General features: G+C 36.8%; 1 protein-coding gene across 3 annotated transcripts in view; it reads left to right on the top strand.

Moving 5' to 3' along the window:
- Positions 1-24249, top strand: part of LOC122403139 (zinc finger CCCH domain-containing protein 13-like) — a 67152-nt gene extending 42903 nt beyond the window's left edge. For 2 of the 3 annotated variants that reach the window (XM_043406492.1, XM_043406490.1), the window contains 6 exons: positions 6887-7026; positions 7655-7876; positions 19837-20549; positions 20960-21159; positions 21237-21408; positions 21636-24249. In XM_043406492.1, coding sequence (XP_043262427.1) covers positions 6887-7026; positions 7655-7876; positions 19837-20549; positions 20960-21159; positions 21237-21408; positions 21636-23244 — 3056 coding nt within the window. In that variant the 3' untranslated portion in view covers positions 23245-24249. The remainder of the gene's footprint in view (positions 1-6886; positions 7027-7654; positions 7877-19836; positions 20550-20959; positions 21160-21236; positions 21409-21635) is intronic. The other variant, XM_043406491.1, reaches the window with a different exon arrangement.

Genomic DNA, 24249 nt, shown 5'->3' with positions numbered 1-24249 from the left:
TTATTCTCATAGAAAATTATGGTAAATTTTCAAAATTGAGTAAATGAAAAGTTTTATTATAAATTACAAATGGGTCATTTTGACTGCTTTAGTAGTTTTAGTGTTAATAAAAGATAATAAAAAATGGACTAAAAAAATATTTTTGTATAGTTCAAGGGTCTCTTTTCATGTTCCTAAAAGTCTAGTATAATAGAACTTATAATTTTTTAGAAAAAAAATTAAAAAGGAAAAGTTTAATTTTAACACCTGTTACACGAGAATCACCCTTTAATAACTCAATGTTTGTGAAATTCAATTTAATATAAAACCTATTAAATTCTTGCCTGTGACAATTATTATTCTATATATATGCTTGCCTATTATTTCGCACAAGTTACTAAGAATAATTTTGCACGTAAATCTTTAAACTTTTTTCATCTTATACTACCTCGTTAACAGGTGCAGTGAATAGTGTTTGAAATACTTCTGTTTCTGCGACAACCGGTTGACCGGTTACAACAGAACCAAATAAGAGAGAGTCTATGTATTTGGAAAGTATCTTCGAGAATAAAATTATTTAAAAAACGAATGAAATGGCACGTGATTCGATAGGATTCGAGTCCGATACAACTTTGTGCAACTCGAAAGAAGAAAAATTGGCCAGTTCTAGGATACTCGAGCCCACCAGATAGCAAAGGCACACGCAATCGCAGTGTCCAGTGGAAGGTCTCAAACCGGCCGCGTGACGGTACATTAACATTTAACGCGGTTCCTGACATTTTCACCCGTTCGACGAGTGTTATTCGTTCCTCGCGAGCAGAGACAGTCGAGGCCTTCGAAAACTTGTTTGAAAGCTACCAAACGACGCAGCAATGGTCTGCGCGGCGCTCGCCACCTCGGGACCACAAAAATTTCCACCCGTGTTCGCCGCGAGCCGTGCTCGACACATTCCCGAACGATCCTGACCTTCGCGATCTCGATCCACGACTCCAAGTACCGCACCCGATCGAGGCTGACGGTTCGATCGAGATCTCCGCGCGCCCGTTATCGTCACGAAGGGAAACCAATGTCGTCACGCCCTTCTTAATGAAAATGTCAGGACGTTCCCATTCGTGTGGGAATCGGACAATCGCGGATCGGAGCGATCCGTTTGCGCCGCCGGTAGGCCGATTTCGTCATGAAATTGTGTTTCGCCGTTACGTTTGCGAGCCGGGGCGAGGCGTGCCCACGCGAGCGTTTCCCACAAACGGAATGCGAACTCGTTCCCATAATTCATTTTTATGCAACGTCGTCGGTGCTCGTTATCGATCCCTGCTTGGAAAACCAAGATCCCGTTACGAAGGTGTACCTGCAACCGTTGCTGGCGGACTACATGTGTTTTTCAGCGTCGAGGACGCCTACTCGCGAACCAGGTCCATAAAGAGCAACTTATAATGAAGACCGTTAAAAATGAGCAAATTTTTAAAGTCGACTGGAACGTAGAATTCTTCTAGAGAAGAAGAATTCTAAATGTGTAAAGAATCTCAAACTAACGGTCACTTATCCGAAAACTGATGGGAAAATTGGAAGAAACATCGTTAAATGCAAGAAAATGACCGTAGTTAAAACTAGTTAAAAAAGAGGCACTCACAATGAAGATTGTTAAAAACGAATGAATTTTTGAAGTCGTCTGGAACGGCGAATTCTTCCACAGCATGATTCTAAACTGTGCAAGGAATCTCAAATTAATACTCATTTATCCGAAAACTGATGGGAAAGTTGGAAGCAGCATCGTTAAATGCACGAAAATGACCGTAGTTAAAACTAGTTAAAAAAGAGGCACTCACAATGAAGATTGTTAAAAATGAATGAATTTTTAAAACCGTCTGGAACAGAGAATTCTTTCACATGATTGTAAATGTTGCAAAGAATCATTAACTAACAATCATTTATCCAAAAAGTGATGGGAAAGTTGAAAGAATCGTTATTAAATGCACGAAAATGACCGTAGTTAAGTTCCATTGGAGTTTTTCAATCTGACTTACAAGGCTCATGTTCGCTTTATGAAAATTGTTCATTTTTAATATATATAATAATATGTCTTTATTGTACACTTGTGCATATCAAAATCATAAAAAAGTGCAGTGGATAGAGACAAAGTAATAGAGCAAATATAATGGGCTTATATCTTACAAAGGACGAGATTCAGCAATAAATTGACATAAAATGCTATTATGTGTCGATAATATTATGGTAATAGGCTAGACTTCTGATGAACCTGGTCGAACAAGCAAATGGCCGATTAATTGACAAATATGTTCCAATTGATTGTATTATTCATTTTATATTAGATTCTATAAATATATTTAGTATGTACTTGTATAAATAAACAATTAATATGAATTTTACTATTTAGGATCTATACTATCGAATAAAAATGTTAGATTCTAGATATGAGAAACAGTCTTAAACGCTTATCACATGCATATCCACAGCTAGGTTTCTCAAGCCTAATTAGAAACAGTTATTAATTCGATTAAGTACTGCGATGTAATATTTTTTCTAATTATATTTGACTTGATCCAAATATTTACACCTATATCTATAACAACAAGTAGTGCAGAAAGGAGATTTTCTACCTTTAAGAAACTGAAAATACTATAACAATCAAATTTGGGCTTGCATTAGCCAATATCCACAAAGACAAAAAATCAACTAGAACAACGTAATAAATCTGTTCCATAAAATAAAGATTGGCCGTAATAATAGAATTAATTTCTTAATATTTGACTATTAATTTATTTCCTTAATTCCTAGAGATGGGATTCCAGAATCAAAATTGTAGAATGCTATTACAACTTTTAAATCTGCCAATATTACTATATATAGTTTTTCAATGTTTATACATTACAATGGTATTATTACCATACTATGAAAAATATTAAATAATTAGAATTAAATCTAATTTTTTAAATCCAAGTTTTACTTACCTCGTTAAAAGTAAATTTATTTTGAGTATTTATAATATCGAATAAATGGAGTATCACGAATATGGAAAATAGAATTATTCGGTATAAAGTTGATTTGTAGGATGTTATGGTAAACAGTTTAAACACCCTGCAGTTCAATGCCCCATAGAAAGCTCGAGAAACGGGGAAAGTATTTGGTTTTTCACCCAATGACAGGTTATCCTATCTTGTTCAAACTGTTCTTACTAATCCGTTGGCCTTGAACCGGTTCGTTCTAATTAGGCGAACCTCGCGAGCAAAAACTCTATGGTAATTAGCGTTCATTAAAGGCATCAAGGGGTAAGTCTCACTATATCGCATAGCTACTTTATCGTTCCATTCGTTACGATTCTTCGCTTTACGTTCGCTCTGCCCCATTGTTTCGAGATTTACGAGAAATAGTGATTTGTAACGAAACAACATCTACAAGATAAGCGTGAGAAAATAAGTATAAGAGTGAAAGACTAAGGTAAATAGGTTTCATTGGCAATTCTAAGACAAAGGAAGGTTGCACCACAGAGACTCTCCTGCGCAGGGCGAGGCACCTAACTCGACCATTTTAAATTTCTCATGAACTGTTTGTTATATGAAAAAAATATTTCAATCAAACGTACAGTGTACTAAATAGCTTTTTTGTTATTTTGCTTTTCTATGCAGATACAAAGATCACCTTGAGTTTTTTTTTTAATGCAGTGGGTAACATTTATCCCAGCATTTCGAAAGACTTCTTTTTACAATGAATTTGTTTATAATTGCAGTACGTTGCAACATTAATTTTGTTCCGGGAAACGTTTTGTAACGTCAACTAAGTTGCTTTCCCGGAAGAAGTAAAAAGTAAAAGTCTTCATTGTCTATTCATGGTACCGTATATTTTTATGTTTCCAATGCATGTACATATAATGACTACTACACTGCATCGTGCACGTAGCAATACAAATAAAACAAACTGATTAAATCTTTTTACGCTGAATAAAAAAAATGTTAAGATATAGATCTAAAGCTAGTAATTACTCAGATATTTTTTAAATGATTTATAATGTAAATTGAAACAATTTTTAAAATACTTCTAGCATTCTTCTTGATACAGAACGACACACGTTATCAGCCTATTGTTCGACTCGAAAAGAAGCTAGTTGAAATGTCGAAATATTTTTCCAAAGGTCACGACCTGCACCTCGAAGCCTCGATCGGTATTTACAGTCTAAAAAGATAGTTATGAAATATCATTGTTCTTCTAATCAATTACAGTACATACAAGATAGAATAACACTGCGATTCATGTCGGTTCTGTTAATTGGAGTCATCAGTAACGCTTATCTAGCAAATTCTATCTTACAATGCAAACCTTGTTAGACACAACGTTATTATAGATTGATCAACCTGTTCAAACTAATTGTGTACTGATCAAGTATCGAGTAATTGGGGATTGTTTAAACGATTAATAACCTCACGGCTAAGCCTGGATTTACGAGATAAATCTTATTGATGGATTCAAGTAATAAATACAAATAATATTTATTATAAAAAAACAGGTTTTTTTAATATATGGAGGGGTTTCTAGACGATCCTGCAAATCTTTCACAAACTGTGCATTAATTTTATTTGCAGCTTCGTTATTTGATGTATCTACAGTATGTGTGAAAAGTATTCGTACAGTGACTAATTACGACTAAAATGCTGAATAATAATGTTTATTAAACAATATTTTTTAAACAAACATGTTACATGTATACTCCAAAGTCTGTAGAACAACAATATCAAACAAACAAAAGAAATATTTATATTATTTATATGAATATCAAGAACAATGAACAAAATGAGAGAAATGAACGCGTAATAAGTATTCGTATAATTCTGTTGCCATTGCCAAGTGTACAAGTAATTTAAATATTTGTAACAAAAGCAACAAATAATTGTAAAATTAATATCTAGAATTAGTATTTAGTAGGGTTTCCCTTTGATTTTCTTATTGCGGCTAGTCTTCTAGGTATTGAATTAACTAAATTAGATGTGATTTCATTAGTAATATTATTCCATTCGTTAATTAAAGCATTTTTTAAGTCTGTTTTAGATGAAATTGTATGTTTTCGAATTGCTTGATCCAGATAATCCCATAAATGCTCAATAGGGTTAATATCTGGTGATTGCGGGGGTGTTTACTTGATATTGTTGTTCTATAGACTTTCAGGAATACATATAACATGTTTGTTTAAAAAATATTGTTTAATAAACATTATTATTCAGCATTTTAATCGTAAGTGATCACTGTACGAATACTTTTTACACCTACTGTAAGTATGTTTTGTTTACATCCTCTTTTGTAGAAAATGTCCATATAGCTGGACCTCAATAGAAGTTCAGTAAATCGTGCATCGATGAAAATATCATACCAAATAAATTGTACTGTAGATTAAAATTGCAGGCGGACAAGTTAGCTTTTACACTTACGAGTGTGGCGCGTGGAACGGCGACAAACGTCCGCAGAGGCGTCGATCGTTTGCTACCGCGCCCGAGTAGAATAGAATTGTTTAGCATATCGTTCGCGGACCCTGCGGGAACGATAAATCAACAAAACCCGGTGAAAGAACACGATAAATAGACAGCCTTGATCCGCTTGAAAACAATTACCCAACCGAACGAACGCGTTCACCTGCGCCGCGAAAATTGCAACACTTACGCCGTGCAAGTCTAGTCTCTTCTCTCGCGTACTGGTTTCGCAACACAAGATGCTTCTTCGTGATTTTCGCAATCCACGGATGCGTGGCGGCCTTTGATTGTTTTTTCTCGCGGTTGTCCCGTTCCAGTATTCAAACGAATCCACTCGTCTCGGTGCATTTGACACTTTGTTACCCAGCGACCAATCCGGAAGGTTTGCTTCGAACAAAGGGGCGACATATGTCAAACTATACACTTTTTTGGTCACACTTTTTATATTTCTATTCTTTGCTAACCGCAGTCCAATTTTCTCTTATTCTTCTGCAGTGATCTTTCTACTGGTAATTTCAGTTGGATAATCTTCTTTTGCTTATATCATCAGACTGATAAGCATCGAATGATACGAATCTTTTATAGACGTTGGCTAGCATTACAGGAAAACCAACGTAAAAGAATAAAAATATATTGCAACACAGAATGACAGCATAATTTATCCGATAATCTTCGAATAAATTAGTACCCGAAAAAGAGGATGGTTTTGGTATGTAGTAGACTGTGATGGATTGCTTTAAAACGAGCCCACGCTTTGATTTTACACTAGATAAAACTTTACTAGTAGTTGTAACAATGCTTGGCCCAAAGGTGTAGGTTCGATGTATTCTCTTAAGTGAGTTCTATACGCGTGTGTTTGTACACTTGTTGATTCAACTGTGAATCTATGATTAGGAGTTTGTATTTTATATGGTGGCGAAATGAAAGATTTCTGATTGGTGTGTATTCTTATAGGTATTATTCTTGCATTATTTATAATTTTTGGGTAAACGTCGGTCGGTCATAATAACTATTAATGTTTATGGTAGTAATTTGCAAATAATATGCAGCTGTCCAGAATGTCCTCGATTTATGACGATTCTTTATGCAAATTCATATTTTTATTAATAGATTTAATGAAATGGGAGCTTTGTAGAGGGTTGTCTCAACCCCAATTTTTGCATGTTAAGTACATTCTGTAGTTTCTTAAGAATTAAAATTTCCCATAAATGCATAAACATCCGTAGTCTAGTCATTATTGACGAGTCCAATCTGAACATGTAAACCAAAATCACCGATATGGAAACTTTGCACACTTTTAATATATCTAGGACTCATCGAACGTGTAGCAATCGTTATAAGCTTCTTTATCGAAAACATAGAACCGCGAAGGATTAATCGATGACAAAAGAGTTCTCCGATGACCGGTTTCTGATGTTTCTTTCGAATTCCAGGAATCGTTTTGGCCAATGCAGTTTCGGCTGCAGTCAAGGCTACTAGACCGAAATTCAAGATCGCGACAACCTCGACTACCACGTCCACAACCACCACCGAGGAGAGCCACGTCCACGAAAACGAGAACGAGGATGCAGAGGTAAATCGACTTTCTAACGACCCGGCGCGATTGCGTTCTAAATTTTTCGTTTAACCACTTCATCGAATCGGGACGGTGCACGGACGAGTTTACGGCGCAACAGCTTGCAATGATCGCGGTAGCATCATCTCCATCGCGTTGCATTTACGTGTACCGGAATAGAACAGGGAGATCGTTTATCGTCTATGATGCAAATCGTGGCAACGATGGTACAGTCACGACACCACCACGCGTCTATTTCTATTCTCCAGCCGCGTCTTCGTGCATTTAACGAGCACGCGAAACCGGGACGAAGATGCAGCGATTCTATCTCGAGTAACGATCGGTTAAACGTTTTCTATTCTTATTGTTTTCTGGCTAATCGTAATTTTATCGCAATCCTCTCGTCGATATTTTTTAATCATAATAACGTCAATATTGAATTAATCGACGCGTGGTTGGGCTACCATCGCGCGCGACAGGTTCACCTTCACATACAAACGACACTGACATCATCGAACGACTATCAAGAGCTCATCACGCTGAGACCAGGATGCGTTAAACGGCTACCGTGTCTCTCGGTGCTGGGCATACGGACCAACGTGACGCGATTCGTTAACGAAAGAATGCTTTTCGCGATTTGTTTCAGTCGACCGCGACTACGGTTGCCACCGAGACGAACGGGACGACCGGACACACCCTAACGGGAATCCCCCAGATCGACTACATCTGGGACCCGAATTTGCCCCGCGAATTGAACGGCTACAATCTCAGCGACTATCCGTTTTACAACAGCATACCGGAGGACATCGACTTCAAATGTGACGGCTTGCACGATGGATTCTACGCGAGCGTGCCTCACAAATGTCAGGTGAGAAGACGCTTTGCAATTACCGCGACGTGGCATTAATAGCTCCAAGTACCATCAGCGAGCTTTCTTTCGATCGCGTCATCGTCCAAAGACTCGTCGCGGTACATTTGGAGATACTCGGGTTGCACAAGAGAAAAATGCTAAAAATAATAAGCAAGAAAGTTCTCAAGTAAATGTAACAAATAGTAACATGGAGAGCTTTTTTTTAAATATGTGGAGAAGATCAATTTTTTCACCTGGAAAAACAGGAATAAAATACGCGTCGATTGCTTTTTGAAATATTAAAATCGACCAATCCGTTCAGAAATTATGATGTTTTAAAGATATGCATGTAATTTCAGGGAATCATTTCTGGCCTCACATTAGATTTTCGTTAAAGAATTTTTTTTCTCAAAAATGCGTAGGATTCCAGGGATGTGTGTAATGATCAATAATAATTGTTATCGACCCGTGCAACCAAAAATAATTTTTTCAAAATGATTTAAAATTTTTTAATTTAATTTTTTAATAACTTTTTAACGAAGCCTCAGTCAAGAAATTGATATTCTTGATTTTAGTCTTATTTTGGCCTCTAGAATATCCCATTAAAACTTTTCCCCGGGGTGGCCAAACACCATTTATACAGAGCGTCCAAAAAGGTTGGACAAACTTATACTACGCGTTACACATGTCAAATACATAAAAAAAGTTCATATAAACTTATGCTCCGAAAATGCTTTATTGAGATGATGTAAGCTTTTAAAAATATTTATGATTTACTGTCTCAGGTATAAGAAATGTTCGATTGGGAATGCATTCAAAATACATTCACTATGATTTCTAATACAAATCTAATATTTGAAAGAGTTCGACTATCACTAATTCGACGAATGGAAGTCTGGATTCTTGCAAAGGGAAGCATTTTCAAACATTTCTTATAAGTGCCATATTAAATCATAAATTTCTTTGAAAACTTATATCTTTTCAATAAAGCATTTTCGGACAGAACCTTCGTTGCAGGAGTTGAAAACAGTTGTACTATCGGATTTAGGTCTTGAAACAGTTGTGGAAAACCGAATTGATATCACATTGATATGAAAATAAGTCCTATGACAAATTGTGGGTGTGCTAGTTTCTAAATGTCCAAAAACAAAGTTTCATTTTTATGGACAATTTGAGATGTTTGGTCTAGCAGCCAACGCGTTAAAATAATCCACCCAAAATCAACTTGTGACCCACCAGTGTGGGGGAATACATACTTTATACACTGCCTTTTTTCTTATTGAAACATCTTTCCATAATGGAATAAATCATTACACAAATAATGCGAATTATTTATACATTAAAAATATAAGATTAAATGTTTATGATATTAAAGAAAAAGCAAAAAGATTATTATTTTTCTATTTCTAAACGTTTTATGTTTGCTATTTTACTTTATTCAAATATGACACGATTGTTGTGAAACATTCTATCTCCTTATTAGATTTGGATAATGGAGATTCTATTATATATTAGTAATAAATTCCACTCGTGCCTTAACCAATAACGAACGACAACAGAATATATGTCTATCTAGAGACGCGACCAATCCTTTCACTCATCTTTTCAGCTCTGCACAATAGTACGTTTCCTTTAACACTTTGAATGCCATATATGGGTGAAAGGTCTTTTAACTATGGAACTAAAATAATTAATTCTCAAGTTGAAATGTTAAATAAATTTGAATAGGATTCATGAATTTTAGCAAGGTCACGAAAATAAGTGCCAAGACAAAATTTTAAATTATGTAGTTTATAATTGTTAAACTCGAAGTTTTAGTCTCATAAAAAATTTCATGATTTCAGTCTGACAGTCAACGTGTTAATAGAAAATAGAATTCTGCAATTTTACATATGGATAAAATTCGATTGTAGGTTTCTTCAAAGTCAACGAGTGTATAAATGTTTTCAAGATCTACGGTTCTCTTAGTTTTTTTAGATGGAAACAAGCAAAATACTATTAATTTACATTTAACGATGTTTTGAACGTTCCAACGGAATACTCGTCGGTTTGGTTTTTATGTCCGTCGGATTTTGTTATTCAGGACAGCATTCTTAATTAAGATGAAATTTATTCTGCCCCATTCTCGAAGACCTTGTCTGGAAAAACAAAAATCTGACGCGTCTGCGAAAGCGTGTGCCACGTAAAAGATCGTACAACGAAGGACAGGCAATGTTTGTGCGGTAAAAGCACCTGTTACTACTGGGCTAGACACGTTTTGCACGGTGATCACCAACGAACCTTTTTAGACTCGATCTAATAAGGTCCAGTTTCTCGAGGATAAATCGGTCTATATCGCCGCATTCTCGAGGAATCTCTGCACGCCCCATATAAATCCCTGCCCACTGACACGTATCGGCGTAATAAATGAGGAACGTTCGAACGTCACGAAGAGAAAAAAAGAACATAAAGTACAGGGTGTTTCCTAACGCGCGACTGGTACCGCAAAGATAGATTCAGGGTCTTCCAAGAAAAGAAAATCGTCTAATCATTAGGATTCAATTGTGAGAATATCGAAATACTGGTACACGTTCCCACATTTTCTTAAACGAATTAGACTTTTTTCCTTTTTGAATTTTACTTCAAAATAGTAGGAATTTTAGAGAATTTATAAACCCATATTATCCTAATCATCCTAAATAATAATTCCGAATTCGCGAATCTTATGTGATGAATAACGCTACACAAATAAAATATGAGAAACACACTTTATGCAAAATGAATAATGCATTTTTAAAACCATTTAATGAAGAAACAAATGGCAGTCTGAATCCCAATTTTTTACCTGTTTTATATAAAAGTATTACATTTGTATCGACATTTACAATTTAATTATTATGGATTCTCGAATATTTGTGCTATGGAGAGAGGTGCCATATTTAAGTAGATTCAGATACAGAAATCGTATAGATCAGACACGTATTACAGTAATCCCTTACTAACGTTCACTCAATTCTGCGATGCAAATACTATCGAGGAAGGATCTGTTTTGGGAATTGATAGCTGTTATCTCTAATCAGATCTAAAATCTAGAATTTTTTTATTTCATTTTCTGCATTTCCTGTACTTCAGAGTTTCTTTCAGAAACTGGCGTTGTGTACCTGTTATATTATAATCATTTTTTATATTTGCATTATACTACTATGTTGGTATGTCTTAGTTTAAATTATTATCATAAAAAGTATACAGAGTGTTCGGGCACCCATCGAAAAAATTTTAATGAGAGATTCTAGAGGCCAAAATAAAACGAAAATCAAGAATACTAATTTGTTGATGGACCCTTCGTTAAAAAGTTACTAACGTTTAAAATTCCGCCAGTATTGAATTTTTTCTCGAAAATGTGCAAGATTTCTGGGGTATATCTAGTCATCAAAAATGATTGCAATTGATCCCCGCAACCGAAAATTATTTTTTCCAGAACGATTTGAGATTTTTTAATTTTGTCGAAAAATTTCACACCTTCCCGAATGTTTTTCTAGAAAGTGAGTAGGATTTCGGGAGTATGCATATTGACCAACAATGATTGTAACTGACCTCCGCAACCGAAAATAATTTTTCAGAACGATTCGAAATTTTTATTTGCTGAAAAATTTAAGCAACTACCCCTGTCGATTTTTATTAAAAATTCGTTTTTCATTTATCATAAATTTGTTTGACTCTTTACAGAAAAGTTGTTCAATACTTTTTTGTTGGAATCCATGGGCTCTACTTTAGAAAAAAGTTTCATTGAAATATATTCACTGTTGTAAAAGTTAAGGCTGTTTGAAAATAGGACCATTTTTATGGGGTTTTTCTCATTTTACGGGGTCAAGGAGCAACTTTTCCAATATTTTTAGAATTTCTACATATTCTTCACTAAAATACGCGTCGATTACTTTTTGAAATATTAAAATCGGCCAATTCGTTCAGAAGTTATGATGTTTTAAATATTCGCATGAAATTTCAGGGAACAATTTCAGGCCTCAGATTATATTTTCGGTAAAGAATTTTTTTTCTGGAAAGTGCATAGAATTTCGAGGGTGTGTCTATTCACCAAAAATGATTGTAATCGACCCTCGCAACTAAAAATAGTTTTTCCAGAATTTTGGTCTTATTTTGGCCTCTAGAATCTCCCATTCAAATTTTTCCCAGGGGTGGCCGAACACACTGCATACTTTATTTTCATTCTTTTTTAGTCTTATCCACAAGTGCAAATATGGTTATCATTTTCTTTGGAAAAAGCTCAGCAATGTGATTTAAATAATTTCATAATTATAAATTGGAAAATAGAAAAATTTTATTTTTGTTTATTTAATAATTCATTTGTAGTCGGAGTTCTAGGAATTGGTGGGTATGACACCGCGAACAATATCAAGGTAAAAAATAGGGAACATTAGCAAAGGATCACTGTATATTAACTTAGTGGATAAACATTATCGAGTTTTGTAATTTGAATTTGTTTCTAAATATAATCTGTATTAAAGAATTGAAAACCGACCTCGGATGTTTTTACTAAATCTCGTTCCTCACACAATGTTTAACATTTGCTCTCTATCATTTTCTTTGTCTTCTAATGTACTTTTTGGGGATTTCAAGCGTGTAGTATGATATTTCGTGTTCCTATTACAGTACTTTAATGTTACCAGAAGGACATAGTCCAATATGATTCTTTCGAAGTTTTTTCACTCCGTTCGTCTACACAATTTGGGGTGGTAAACTACATAAACGTAGATAAAACGCAACACCATTTGAGGAAAACCTACATCGAGAACATTTTAAAAAGCCAGAATTTCAGTATACATACATACTGTATTCATAACAGAAAACGAGGCATACGTAAATGTAAAATATCACCTCACAAACATCTAAAACACTTGTAATAAAACAGTTAAGCAAACAGTACCATAATTTCTTTCATAATAAAAATAATATGCACTCGTATAACATGTCCTAACTTGTCTTCGTTAGTGTGTACGATGTTTGAAAAAAACTACGTGCGTTTAAAACTTGATTGAAATACGACAGTATATCGTATCCAACGATCTGATAAATAAATTGACTTGTCGACACGCGAGTGTTCGTATTTTGAAATTAATTAACGAGCCCATAATCTTCATCAACAGCATTTCCACGCGTTAAGAAATACTCTGTATATCCTGGAAACTCGTTCACGGTATCGCGTACATCAAGAAACTCGGGACGGATCGCGACCACCGCAAGAGTAAAAGTGGGTATCGTGACCGTTCTAGTGAAAAGGAAAGTCAGTGTCATCCGAACGAACGCCGAAGAAAGATTTTCTGACAAGGTGTGTCGTCCATTCGCGTAATGAACGGACGTCGACGAGCCGTGACGGCGGTTCGCTCCAGCAAAGGAACAGACCACGCCGATCGCGATCGTGATCGAAGCAGACGAGCGCCCGACAGTCATTCCGATTTCTACGACAACGCCGCGCGAATACGGAAAATCGTGGAACGAAAACGAGTCCTCGAACAAGATACGGATGCAAAAAATGCCAACGCTCTACGACGATCGTTTCTCCGTGACTTCGAACTTAACGAGTACACGGGAACACTCGTATTCCGAGTAAACACATGTTTCCCGTTTCGATTCTCAATCGAGTATGAAATCTATTTTAATCCTATTCCTATAACTTTAAATTTATAAGTTTGGGTAATTAAACTTATCTTGTAACATGACGATTTCACATTATTTGTTGTACAAAAAAGTGTTTCAGATAAAAGTTCCATGGTTTTTAAAGGGGCATATAATACTGTAATATAAAACATATGAAGGACACTTTTAATTTTTTAAATGCAATGGTTAATAGTTTTCCTCGAATTTTGATAAAACAAATTCTACATAAAAAAGTATTATACCAAATAGAGTCAGAAAAAAATAGTTACTGAGATACTAGCGAAAATAAATTACCTTGTATTAGAAAATTTCACGTTAATCAACATGACTGTTAGCACAACGTAGTAAAGCAACTTTGTTTATGGCCGCCAGTCATATTGATAAACACAATTCTCGTTAGATGCTAGATATCATCAACCAACTAAGAATAAGTTTAGTAAATGTAAAGTCGTGCATACGAAAGGTCTTACTTTTAGGGTGATCTGTAACAACGAGAAATACGATGTGATAATCATTTATAGTGCATGCGATAAAACTGTATTTTTAGTATCTCAATAATTATTTACTTTAAGCTCTATTTGACATAATACTTTTTTATGCGGAATGTAATGTTTTATCTAAATCTGGGAAGAAATATTAACCATTCTATTTAAAACACTGACAGTGATCTTCATATATTAATAAAAAAACAAAATAATATAAGACCGATTACAATAATATACAGGGTGTTCCGCCACCCCTGGGAAAAATTTTAATGAAAGATTCTAGAGGCCAAAATAAGACGAAAATCAAGAATACGAATTTCTTGATTGAGGCTTCGTTAAAAATTTATTTATTTGAAACGTTTCTTTGTACAACAATAATTTATGAGTTATTTGAAATCGTCATGTTACGAGACTCAGCCTATACATATAAGAGTGATAGGATTTACTACTATGGAAGTAAACAAATTTTATGTTGTTTACAATGGTCTAAAATCAAAATTTTATTCTTGTACAATATTGTACGATTTTGATCTGACGAACATGTTAAGGTTTGTGTGTAAATTTATGCAGCAATTATATTTTAGGTATTTTATTTCTTGACTATATTTTTCCGTCAAGCGTGACAGACTGTATGGTTCGAAAAAATATTTTTATGCTTCTATTTATCTATATTGAAATCTTTGTTTAGTAGACTATATTTTTTGTCGGAACATGAGGAGCAATTAAACAGAATTTTATCTATAGTCTACAAAAATAGTGTTAGAGAGACATCACAAACACGTAAGATAATAAGACGTTAAGAATAAACATATTTATAAAATTGTGGGAAGGAAAGACTAAATCAAGAATATGGCGAAAAACTAAGAAAATTGAAATATTCACAGATGATATCGGTGGGAATGGACGTTAATTAATACCAACAAGGGAAAAATAAAACGTGTGAAATGGATTTTATTAGTCTACGTTGTTTATTATAACCACGTGTAATGATGAAATAAGCATGACAAACTGGAAAGGACACTTTTTTAACCGCGGTACACTTGCACATCTGCAGAACTAGGAGGAATGTAAACAGAACAGACAACACTTTTAAATCCAAACCGTACTTTCACAAAAAGCTGTTCAACAGTATTGATGTTTAATTCAATTAAGAGGCTGAAATAAGAGTTTTTTTACGGCTATTAAAATACCACGCCTTTAACGCTTTGTCTGTCACGTCATCCATATACGGGTACCAGCATTTTCCATTATGGAACTATAAAAATTAATTCTCAAGTTGAGATGTTGAGGGAAATAAATTTGGATAAGATTTATGAATTTTAGCAAGATTACAAAAATAATCACTGAAACAAATTTTAGATTATGTATTTTACAATGGTCTAAAATCAAAATTTTAGTTTTGCAAAATATTGTACTATTTTGATTTGGCAATTAATGTGTTAAGGGAATTGCTAGTTGCATTGTTCCTGATAAAATGATATAAGCATGGAATACTAAATCTGCAAAAATATTACCACACAGCCACGTTTTAGCTAAAATTGCCACATATCTGGAAGCGAATGTCCAACATAAATCAGTTAATTTAGATTTTAAATCCCAGAATATTCTAATAGTATTTCAACCATTTTGGTCGCGCTACAAATTAATTTTGCCCCATTGTGAGATGGTTCTTTTGCGCTGAAGAAACACAAACAATGGCGGTGATGACTCTGTGTCTTGTATCTGGGGTAAAAATTCGATCTTAAGGGGATCTTCTACTGTAAAACGCGTTTCTTTTTATTTTCTTTGGTATTTCTTTATGAAGAAACTACGCAATTATATTAATATTTGTAACTGTTTTAATAATATTTACAAAATTTTTATAACGAGTAATAGTTAATATTAGTGGTAGCACAGAGCGTAAACGAGTGCTGCTGCACTCCTAAATTTGATGAACGTTACTAGAGTCGAGGAACGACCGGAAGATGCAATGTCTCGACTCTTCGGAAGGAGAGGTCGAGGAAATCTCGAGGTTGAAGAGTCTGTCGCGGTTCGATACACTTCCCGGCCCTGACCGTTTCAAGATTCACGCGCGTCGATCTTGGGATTGTGAAAGCGATTGCAAAGTACCCCTTTCCGACGTTTCTTATCGATCGTTTTGCCCGGGCTACCAAGAGAACGGGCCATTGTCATGCAAATGTTTGCAGATTCGCTTCCCCCGAGCGGGCCCGGAGCAAACCGGATATGAGGCAGGAAAGCACACGCAAAAATTCTGCGCGAGACGTTCGCGATTCAGAGGACCATCGGTCGATCTAACCAGCAGTCTAATTGTCAGAACCGTTTCTTTTATTACCAATTAAGCTTCTCTCGACGTACGTCCACGAATTAATGGACACTTAACGAATGTGGAATAAAAACGAATTAATACTGTGAAGCGATGTATATTATAAAACGAAACTAACATTTATTTCTTAAAATTTATTCATTACATTATAAAGTAAACGTAATATAACCAGAATGTTAACAAATAATTAAAAATTTCCGTTTTATGAGTGTATCAGCTTTGTTTGAAAACGATCGTTCAAAGTAATTATTTTTTACCATTTTTATCATTAATTTTATTCCGACCTTCCCGTAATATTTTCTACCAGGCCTTATTTAATTTTAAAGACGTTCACATTCGAAACTTGTTTCCTTACTTATCGCATATTTATTTTGTTTTTATACGTACGTTGTAAAATTTATAGTAAAGTAGTAGCTCGAAACAAATAAATGTAACAAAGGAAAATAATACGATTATTTTAAAGAATTGTATCTGTACTTTTCGAGCAAAGTGTCCTGTGATTTAAGGGGTTACGCCATTCCGTGGTCAGCCCCTTCTATCGACACACAATGGGCCAGAATTCAGAATTTACCAGTTTCAGTTACAATTTCTTCCGCTCGGTCCTTTAATCTGCTTCGATAAAATCGAAAGATTCTGTTCACTTTTATCGAAAGCTTCGTATACGTTACTATGTTACCTTTTTAAGCGTGTAGAAGTCGAGCATACAAAGTGATCTACGAGGGCGACTCGCATGGAAATGCTTGGAGACGACAGCTCCGGTGTAATTTTCAGGGCGAGTACGCGTTTTTGTCATGCAAATACGCAACAAGTCACTTCCTGCAATCTAGAACAGGGGACGTCGACTTTCCAATAAAATTACCAAAGCATAGAGAAACTCTGCGGCGTCAAGGTGTAATAAGCGCGCGGGCAAAAAGGTACCAACGACGGAAAATCAAGGTACGAGGAAAACGCTAACGATTTACCGGCGAAGGGAAGAAACGAGCTACGGTCCCGTTTGGAAAAGTTATGACGGACAAACTAGCCATGTGCTGGCGATTCGGAGAAACGAGACAGAACGTTGGACAAGCGAGGACGTGCTCTGAATGATTCTAGATGATTCCTCTAGATAATCCGTGGCGATATGTACCAGATAATCGCAGATACCCTTACAGAGACAACTTGCTCGTACGCGATACAGTTGTGTGGCTCGAAGCAATTACTATCGTGCACGTAGTCCCGGTGTGAAAGCTACGGATAGCGTCGAACGTCTGTCTTCGGTGAAAAGTGTGCTAACACTGTCGTCGAAACTGCCCCATTCTTTCCCCAATATGGAAAATAGAGGAAACGCTTTAGCCTCGAATTCGGAAGCGTGCCTAATTCCTGAAAATTGCGAAACTTTGCGATTTATTCGCTTTCATCACCGCTCTGCGTCCGGTTTCAGAACAATAGCTTCGTATTCTCGTATTCAATATAACGAATCAAGCACTACTATGAAAATGTTGCATTTATAAAAATAGTATAATCTCAATTTTTTGGTTTGTTGACTTCGTGACACGAAACACTTTCGTATTAACTACCACAAATGTGAATCACAGCGGATAGAAAACAAAAAATATTCTTTTAAGAACTACTTTATACGGAGTGTTTATTTGAAAACTTGAAATCAAAATATCTCGAAAACAACACATTTTCGGGAAAAATGTTAACACGACTGCCATGGTGGTCTCCGGTGACCGGCGCTCCAATCCTACGTGGTTTTAAAACGCTTACAATAAATGAACCTTAATACTTATTATATTTTTATATTCCTAATGGCAATGACATTATTAAAAAATATGTAAGTACGCCATTAAACTATTCAATATTTCTACTTGTTATACTATAATTTTAAAAAATATCGAGAACATCCCTATACAGAGAAAACTGGTACAGCAGTTAACGTGTTAAATATAAAAGTTACTTGGTTTCAAGGGTTTCAAACACACAACTATTTTATTTATTTTTTATTTCTTAAACGCTCTCAAGATTATTTTAAAGGTAATCTTGTTTTTTTAAATGGAAACCTATATTTTTATTTATAGACACTTATTCTACGCAAAGAAAGAACAAACTTTCGTACGAAACATATTTTTATCAAATTTTACCTTACAAGGATATTTAATAAAATAAAAACTTGGTTTACTTACGTAACTTTTTTATTTTTTTTATGATAAAATGTTGAAGAATCGATGGCAATTACATTTTTTCACGTGGCATTTGTATTACATAAAGAATTGCTTACACTAATCGCTTACATCTTCAAAATTTTGAAACAATAAATTATCATTTCTAATACGAAAAAAATTACAGTGCTTCTACCTTCATAATATGTTTTCAAAATACTATCCATGTTGTGTTAAACAATTATACAATCTGTTGTGAGATTCACTTCTCATATACATATAATTGTCATTAATTCGTCATGATTCAGTCATAAAAAAAATAAACAAGTTTCATAAGTAAACAAATTTTGTATTTTATTAAATATCCTTGTAAGATAAAATTTCATAAAAATATGTTTCATACACAAATTTGTTAATTTTTTATGTAAAATAAGAATCTGTAAAAATATAGATTTAAAGAAACAAGGTTATCCTTAAAATAACCTTGAAAGGGTTCAACAAATAAAAAATAAATAAAATAGTTGTGTTCCCTCCTTGAAACCAAGTAACTTTTGTATTTAACACTTTTCTGGAGAATGTGTTGTTTTCGAAGTATTTGGATTTAAAGTTTTCAAATGAACACCCTGTTATATATAAATTTCTTAAGAGAGTACACCACGATGAATGGCTTAAAATCACACCAAACTTTCGCAATTTATTCTTAGGAAAAATGTCTTGATAGGTTCGCATTATACAACTATTAAGAAATGTGTGCGTATTTTTTCTTTTCCTTTCTAAATACAAAATGGCGGTCTAGATCCGTTTCATTCCTACACCTTTTCAGACAACCCTCTTTACAGTCAATACAATGATGATTACAGTTTTTGAGCTGCAATCAAAAACTAAAATTTGTTCGATTCAACATAAAATTTGCTAATCAAGTACGCAGGATATTTTTAAATATTGATTTTTGTAGAATCAGTACATGTTTGAAAAAGAAATGTTGACTTTTAAGAAAAAATTGCGTATAAAAATATTTATAACAGAAAAAGTTTTTAACGTATCACAAAACCCCTCTGTACTCGGCTAGATAATCAAATAAGACAAATTTTATGAAAGTTTGAAGTGAATTGGATTAAAATTCTTGAAGCTATCAGCAACTCTAGTTTGAAAAATGTCATTTTGAGGAAAACAAGTTTAAAAATGTTGATTTTTACTGTATAATACGAAATTACTAGATACTTTTTTAGATTACTAAGATACTATTTTCAGAACTATAGACTATCGATTCTGCAAATAAAAAGTGATTTTTTTAAACTTTCATCGTGACGTTACAGTTAAATCTAAATAACACTGCATCTATTCGAGAAGGATTAACGATCTCTTTTCTTCTTCAAGGTGTATCATCATTGCCTCTTCGGCACAAGGTACGACTTCCTCTGCGCGAATTTCACGGCGTTCGATCAAAAGACCTTCATTTGTCACTTCGTCTCCGAAGTCGACTGCGCCAACTCGAAGAAGTATTGGCACAGAAACGATGCTCTCTACAAAGCAGCGACGACTTCAACGACGTCTACCTCGACGACCACGACGACGACGACAACGCCACCGCCGGTGGTAGCCGGCGCAGGACGATCGAGGGACAGAGATTCACCGAGAAGAAGAAGGCCGTTCAGAAGACGACCGGCGTACGACTACTACGACGAGGAGTATTACGACGATGATTACACTCGTCCGCGCGGCTACAGTAGGGACGATTACGACTACGACGACAGAAAGTACAGAAGGGACAGGGATCGTGACTTCAGAGATCGAGATCGCGATTTCCGAGACAGAGATGCCCCGAGAGACGCCCCAAGGTCTAGGGACGGGGTTGTCAGAGACGACAGAGATCGAGATACCAGCGTTAGAGACAGATTTCCGAGCAGAAACAATAGAAGAGATCCTAGCAGAACGAGAGACCCCGTAGAAGAAGACGCGAGACCCAGGCCAAGAGATCCTGACCCAGGTTCAAGGTCTGCTTCCAGGGAAGTCGACGACACGGAGTTGGACGATCGACGAGGCGAATCTAGAGTCAGAGATACGGACGATCGCCGGTACTCTGACAAAAGGTATTTTGTTATTAACAAATTTTATTTCTGTAGTGGTAACGATTTTCAAATATACAAAAAAAAACAATTATCAGGATGTTGTAAACGAAGTGGCCTTTTTTTCGCAATTCAAATTTCCCGCCTTTTTAACTCGATTTCTACTTTATCGACGATGTTGTATTCATTTTATTTAAAAAGTATTTGCATTTACATTTGCATTTATCATAGAAAAGGAGAAAATTTGAATAATTTATTGGTAAGAGTTAAAACTGAAAATTAATTATTATATCTCTCGAGTCCTTTCCCTAACAAGTAAAAATATTTTTCGCAAAAATCAGAGGATATACACGAGAGTTCTAGCGTTAACGATGGGCATTTTAAACTCGTATTACAAACAAGTTTAATCGATTTCATGGGAGATTCCTTTGCAGATACAGAGACGAGTACGATGACAAGGAGTCTGTATCCGCATCTGCGATCACGGAAGCAAATGGGGATGGTCTGGTGAAGCCTGCAGCGCCTATAGCTTCGGTTTATTCGAGACCAAGAGCCCCTCCGAAGATTCGAAGACCGGTTCCGCTCTCCGAACAAGACAAATACGCTTACAAAGCGACCGCTGTTCAGTCTACGGGTAATCGGTTGAAATTTTCAGAGCGTTCAAACGGTTTATGGTAAGGCATTAACTGCAACGAAGATCATTTATTGCAGAAGATCCTCGAAGGAGACCAACGGACGTCGCGGAAGACGATTACTACGAAGACGAACTGGAGGATTTTCGGCCAGTTCGTAGACCTATGAGAAGAAGACCGTCGTACAGAGACAGAGATTTCTACGACACCAGAGACAGGGATAGGGACAGGGACAGAGATCGACCCTTCAGGTAGGGTAACGTACGTACACAACACCGATACAATTATATTCGTCTGTCGTAACCAATTAATCAGAACACATCGCTCCGATATCGTACCGACCGATGTCGTTGCCCACATGTAACACACAGTAACAAACATTTCTCATAATCACATGGAACATGGAAAACTACTGTGACACAGAACTGTGACAAATATTTTCTTTACTTGCGAAAGTTTACGGAATTGTTAATTTTAGACCCCGTTATCGGGACGAGGAGGACGACCTGCGACCTAGAAAACACTCGGATCGCTCGAGAGACCGCTACTACGATCGAGACAGGGATCGAGGCGCCGATCGTGGAAGAGATAGATCCCTCGACCGTGGAAAAGATCGTACCACGGACCGAACGGTGGATCGTGATCGCGGACGACCTCAAGACACCGAAAAGCAAGAGAGACCGTACTCGACTCGACTTCTGGACAGGGAAAGAGACGCGGAGCGTTCTAGAACGGGATCCAGAGCGAAAGATCTACAAGAGACCACGGATTTACCGTCCAGGAGACCAAATAGCTACGAAAGAACAACCAGCACGGCGACAACGACCACCACGTGTACGCCCGAACAACTGATTCAGAAAATAGAGTCGGACGTGAAGGATCCCGCGAACGATCGGCCCGAGAGACCCAGTCACACGGAAAGACCACCGAGACCATTACAAAGTCCACCGACGCGGACCCCGATCGAAGACGAAGAGTCTCATCGAACCAATCAGCAGCCGGATTACCACGAGAGGGATCAGGAAGAGAGACGCGAACACGGTCAGTACCACACTTCGTCTCTAGAGGAATACTCGCAGGACTACTACGACGAACCGGAAGATCCGCCTGCTCCGCCTCCGCGAACCGCGGTTCGCATCGTCAAACGACCGTTCTTGCCATCCAGAGGTGGGAATCCCAATCCGAGGGGTCTGTCGTCGGTCGGTTCGAAAGCAACCACTCCCAGAAGGGACGAAGACAGACCAACGGAGAGGACGACGGTTCAGGAAAGGCAAAAGAATTACTACGAGAATCCCCCGGAATCCCATCAAGAGTCGAAAGCGCAACAGGAAGAGAAAGAAACCTACGACGCTTACAAAACCGTTCAAGCTGAAACACAGCGCGAACACAGGCCGGAGGAATACGACACGTCCATAGCCAGGCCCGCGATTCGACGACCGGTCGACCGTCAGCGGGAAGAGGAACCTCAGAAAGTTATGGAAGACGCGTACGTCAGGGAATCGAAGCACGGACAACAAGAAGATCGACGGGATTTTGACGAGGGGTTGGCTAAATGGCCTTCCGAGGACTATTCGAGCGAAGGAACGGCGCAAGCCTCGAGTTCTTCGCTTCGAAACAAAGGGAGACTGACCGCCAGCGAAAACCCGAACGTTTACGGATCCACGTTTAAGACGGAGGAGAACCAGGAGCATCCGTCCGGCCCGGGCAGCTTCAGAGTGAAACAAAAGATCAACGAGGTAACGCATCGGCTGCAGGACATCCCGGAGAGCGAGTACGACGTCACTCTGAACGATGCCTTGACGCCCACGTTGAATCAAGAACCGAACCTGCCTAGCGGATTCGTTCTGCCTCTTCACAGGCAAGTTGGACGGGACGCGATCCTCCAATCGTCCGAGAACAATTACAAGGTCTCGAGACCGGTGAATCAACAGCAACAGAAACCGTTCGTGCCTAGTCCACAATTTTTGCCGACATCCAACAACGACAGACTGAGGACCGTGTACTACAGATCGTCTGACCCGATTCAGATAAGCGGGACGCAATACCGACCGCAGAGGGGACCGTGGCACGATTACACTGGTTATTGAAACCGATCACTAACGCGCGAGGTACATTCAGAATTTGAAAATGCTTCGGGATTTCACGGGAGTCGTGGACGAGTGAAATTTACTCGCATCGGCGTCGAGTCGATTACAACGATACCCGGATAACTGAAACGAAAACGAGTCCTCGCGAGTTCAGTTATCCGGGGATTACTGTATTCAGGGGAACGGTCGTTGCCTCCGACTTCCTTTCGGAACGGAGAAACGTTATCGAACCCCTCGATCGCGTCGATCAGACTTTTCGATGTCTTTCATGCAGGCGAAAAAAGCGGAAACGAATTCTTCAGTCTTCGGGTCCCTGAAAATAAAACACTAATACCTAAATAATCAAATAACTATCGTGACGCTGGCAAACATCGAGCGTAACAACAAAATCGAAGAGGGTACTTTAAAAGCATCGATAAATGTTAATTGCATTTCGTAAGTTTCCATCTTACAAATAGAATAATTAAATAAACTCGAAAGGCGTGAATCTAGAATAGTATCTTCGACGATAGTATCCATGTTCAACTTCTTTCTCCTAATGGCGCGCATCGGAATCTACGTTTTACTAACCGGATACGTTTCAAACTTTAATTATTTTAACGGTAAATGAAATTCGGGTCGAAGGTGCAAACCGTCCCGCGATTGTTTCTATTTTCGGCTAAGCTTGTAAATATGCACACGATTATGTCCAATTTTACCATGTTTCTTTTCGAATTAAATTATTGTTCTAAGCACGAGATACGTGTATACAGTTTTTTACAAATGTTCTTTCGTCGTCTCGATTTTTTCTTTCGGCAGTAGTAGCAAATAAGTCTTCTCGAGTATACATTTTACATTGAATGTATTGTAAATTATATCAAGCGTGACGTACGATATTAAATAGTGAGAAAATATAGCTGAATTTATTTTTCAATCCATGTGATTTTTAAACCGATGTTTAACACTTTGATTGCCACGCAAATTATTATTATGTTAAGAAAACCCCTTTGCGGAACCATTATTGTT

The sequence above is a fragment of the Colletes gigas genome, unplaced genomic scaffold (genome assembly GCF_013123115.1).
Source record: "Colletes gigas isolate AHSC1104 unplaced genomic scaffold, ASM1312311v1 Colletes_gigas_Sc00044, whole genome shotgun sequence".
NCBI classification, from domain to species: domain Eukaryota; kingdom Metazoa; phylum Arthropoda; class Insecta; order Hymenoptera; family Colletidae; genus Colletes; species Colletes gigas.
Note: the sequence above shows the minus strand (reverse complement) of the source record. Positions and strands in the feature narration are given on the sequence as shown.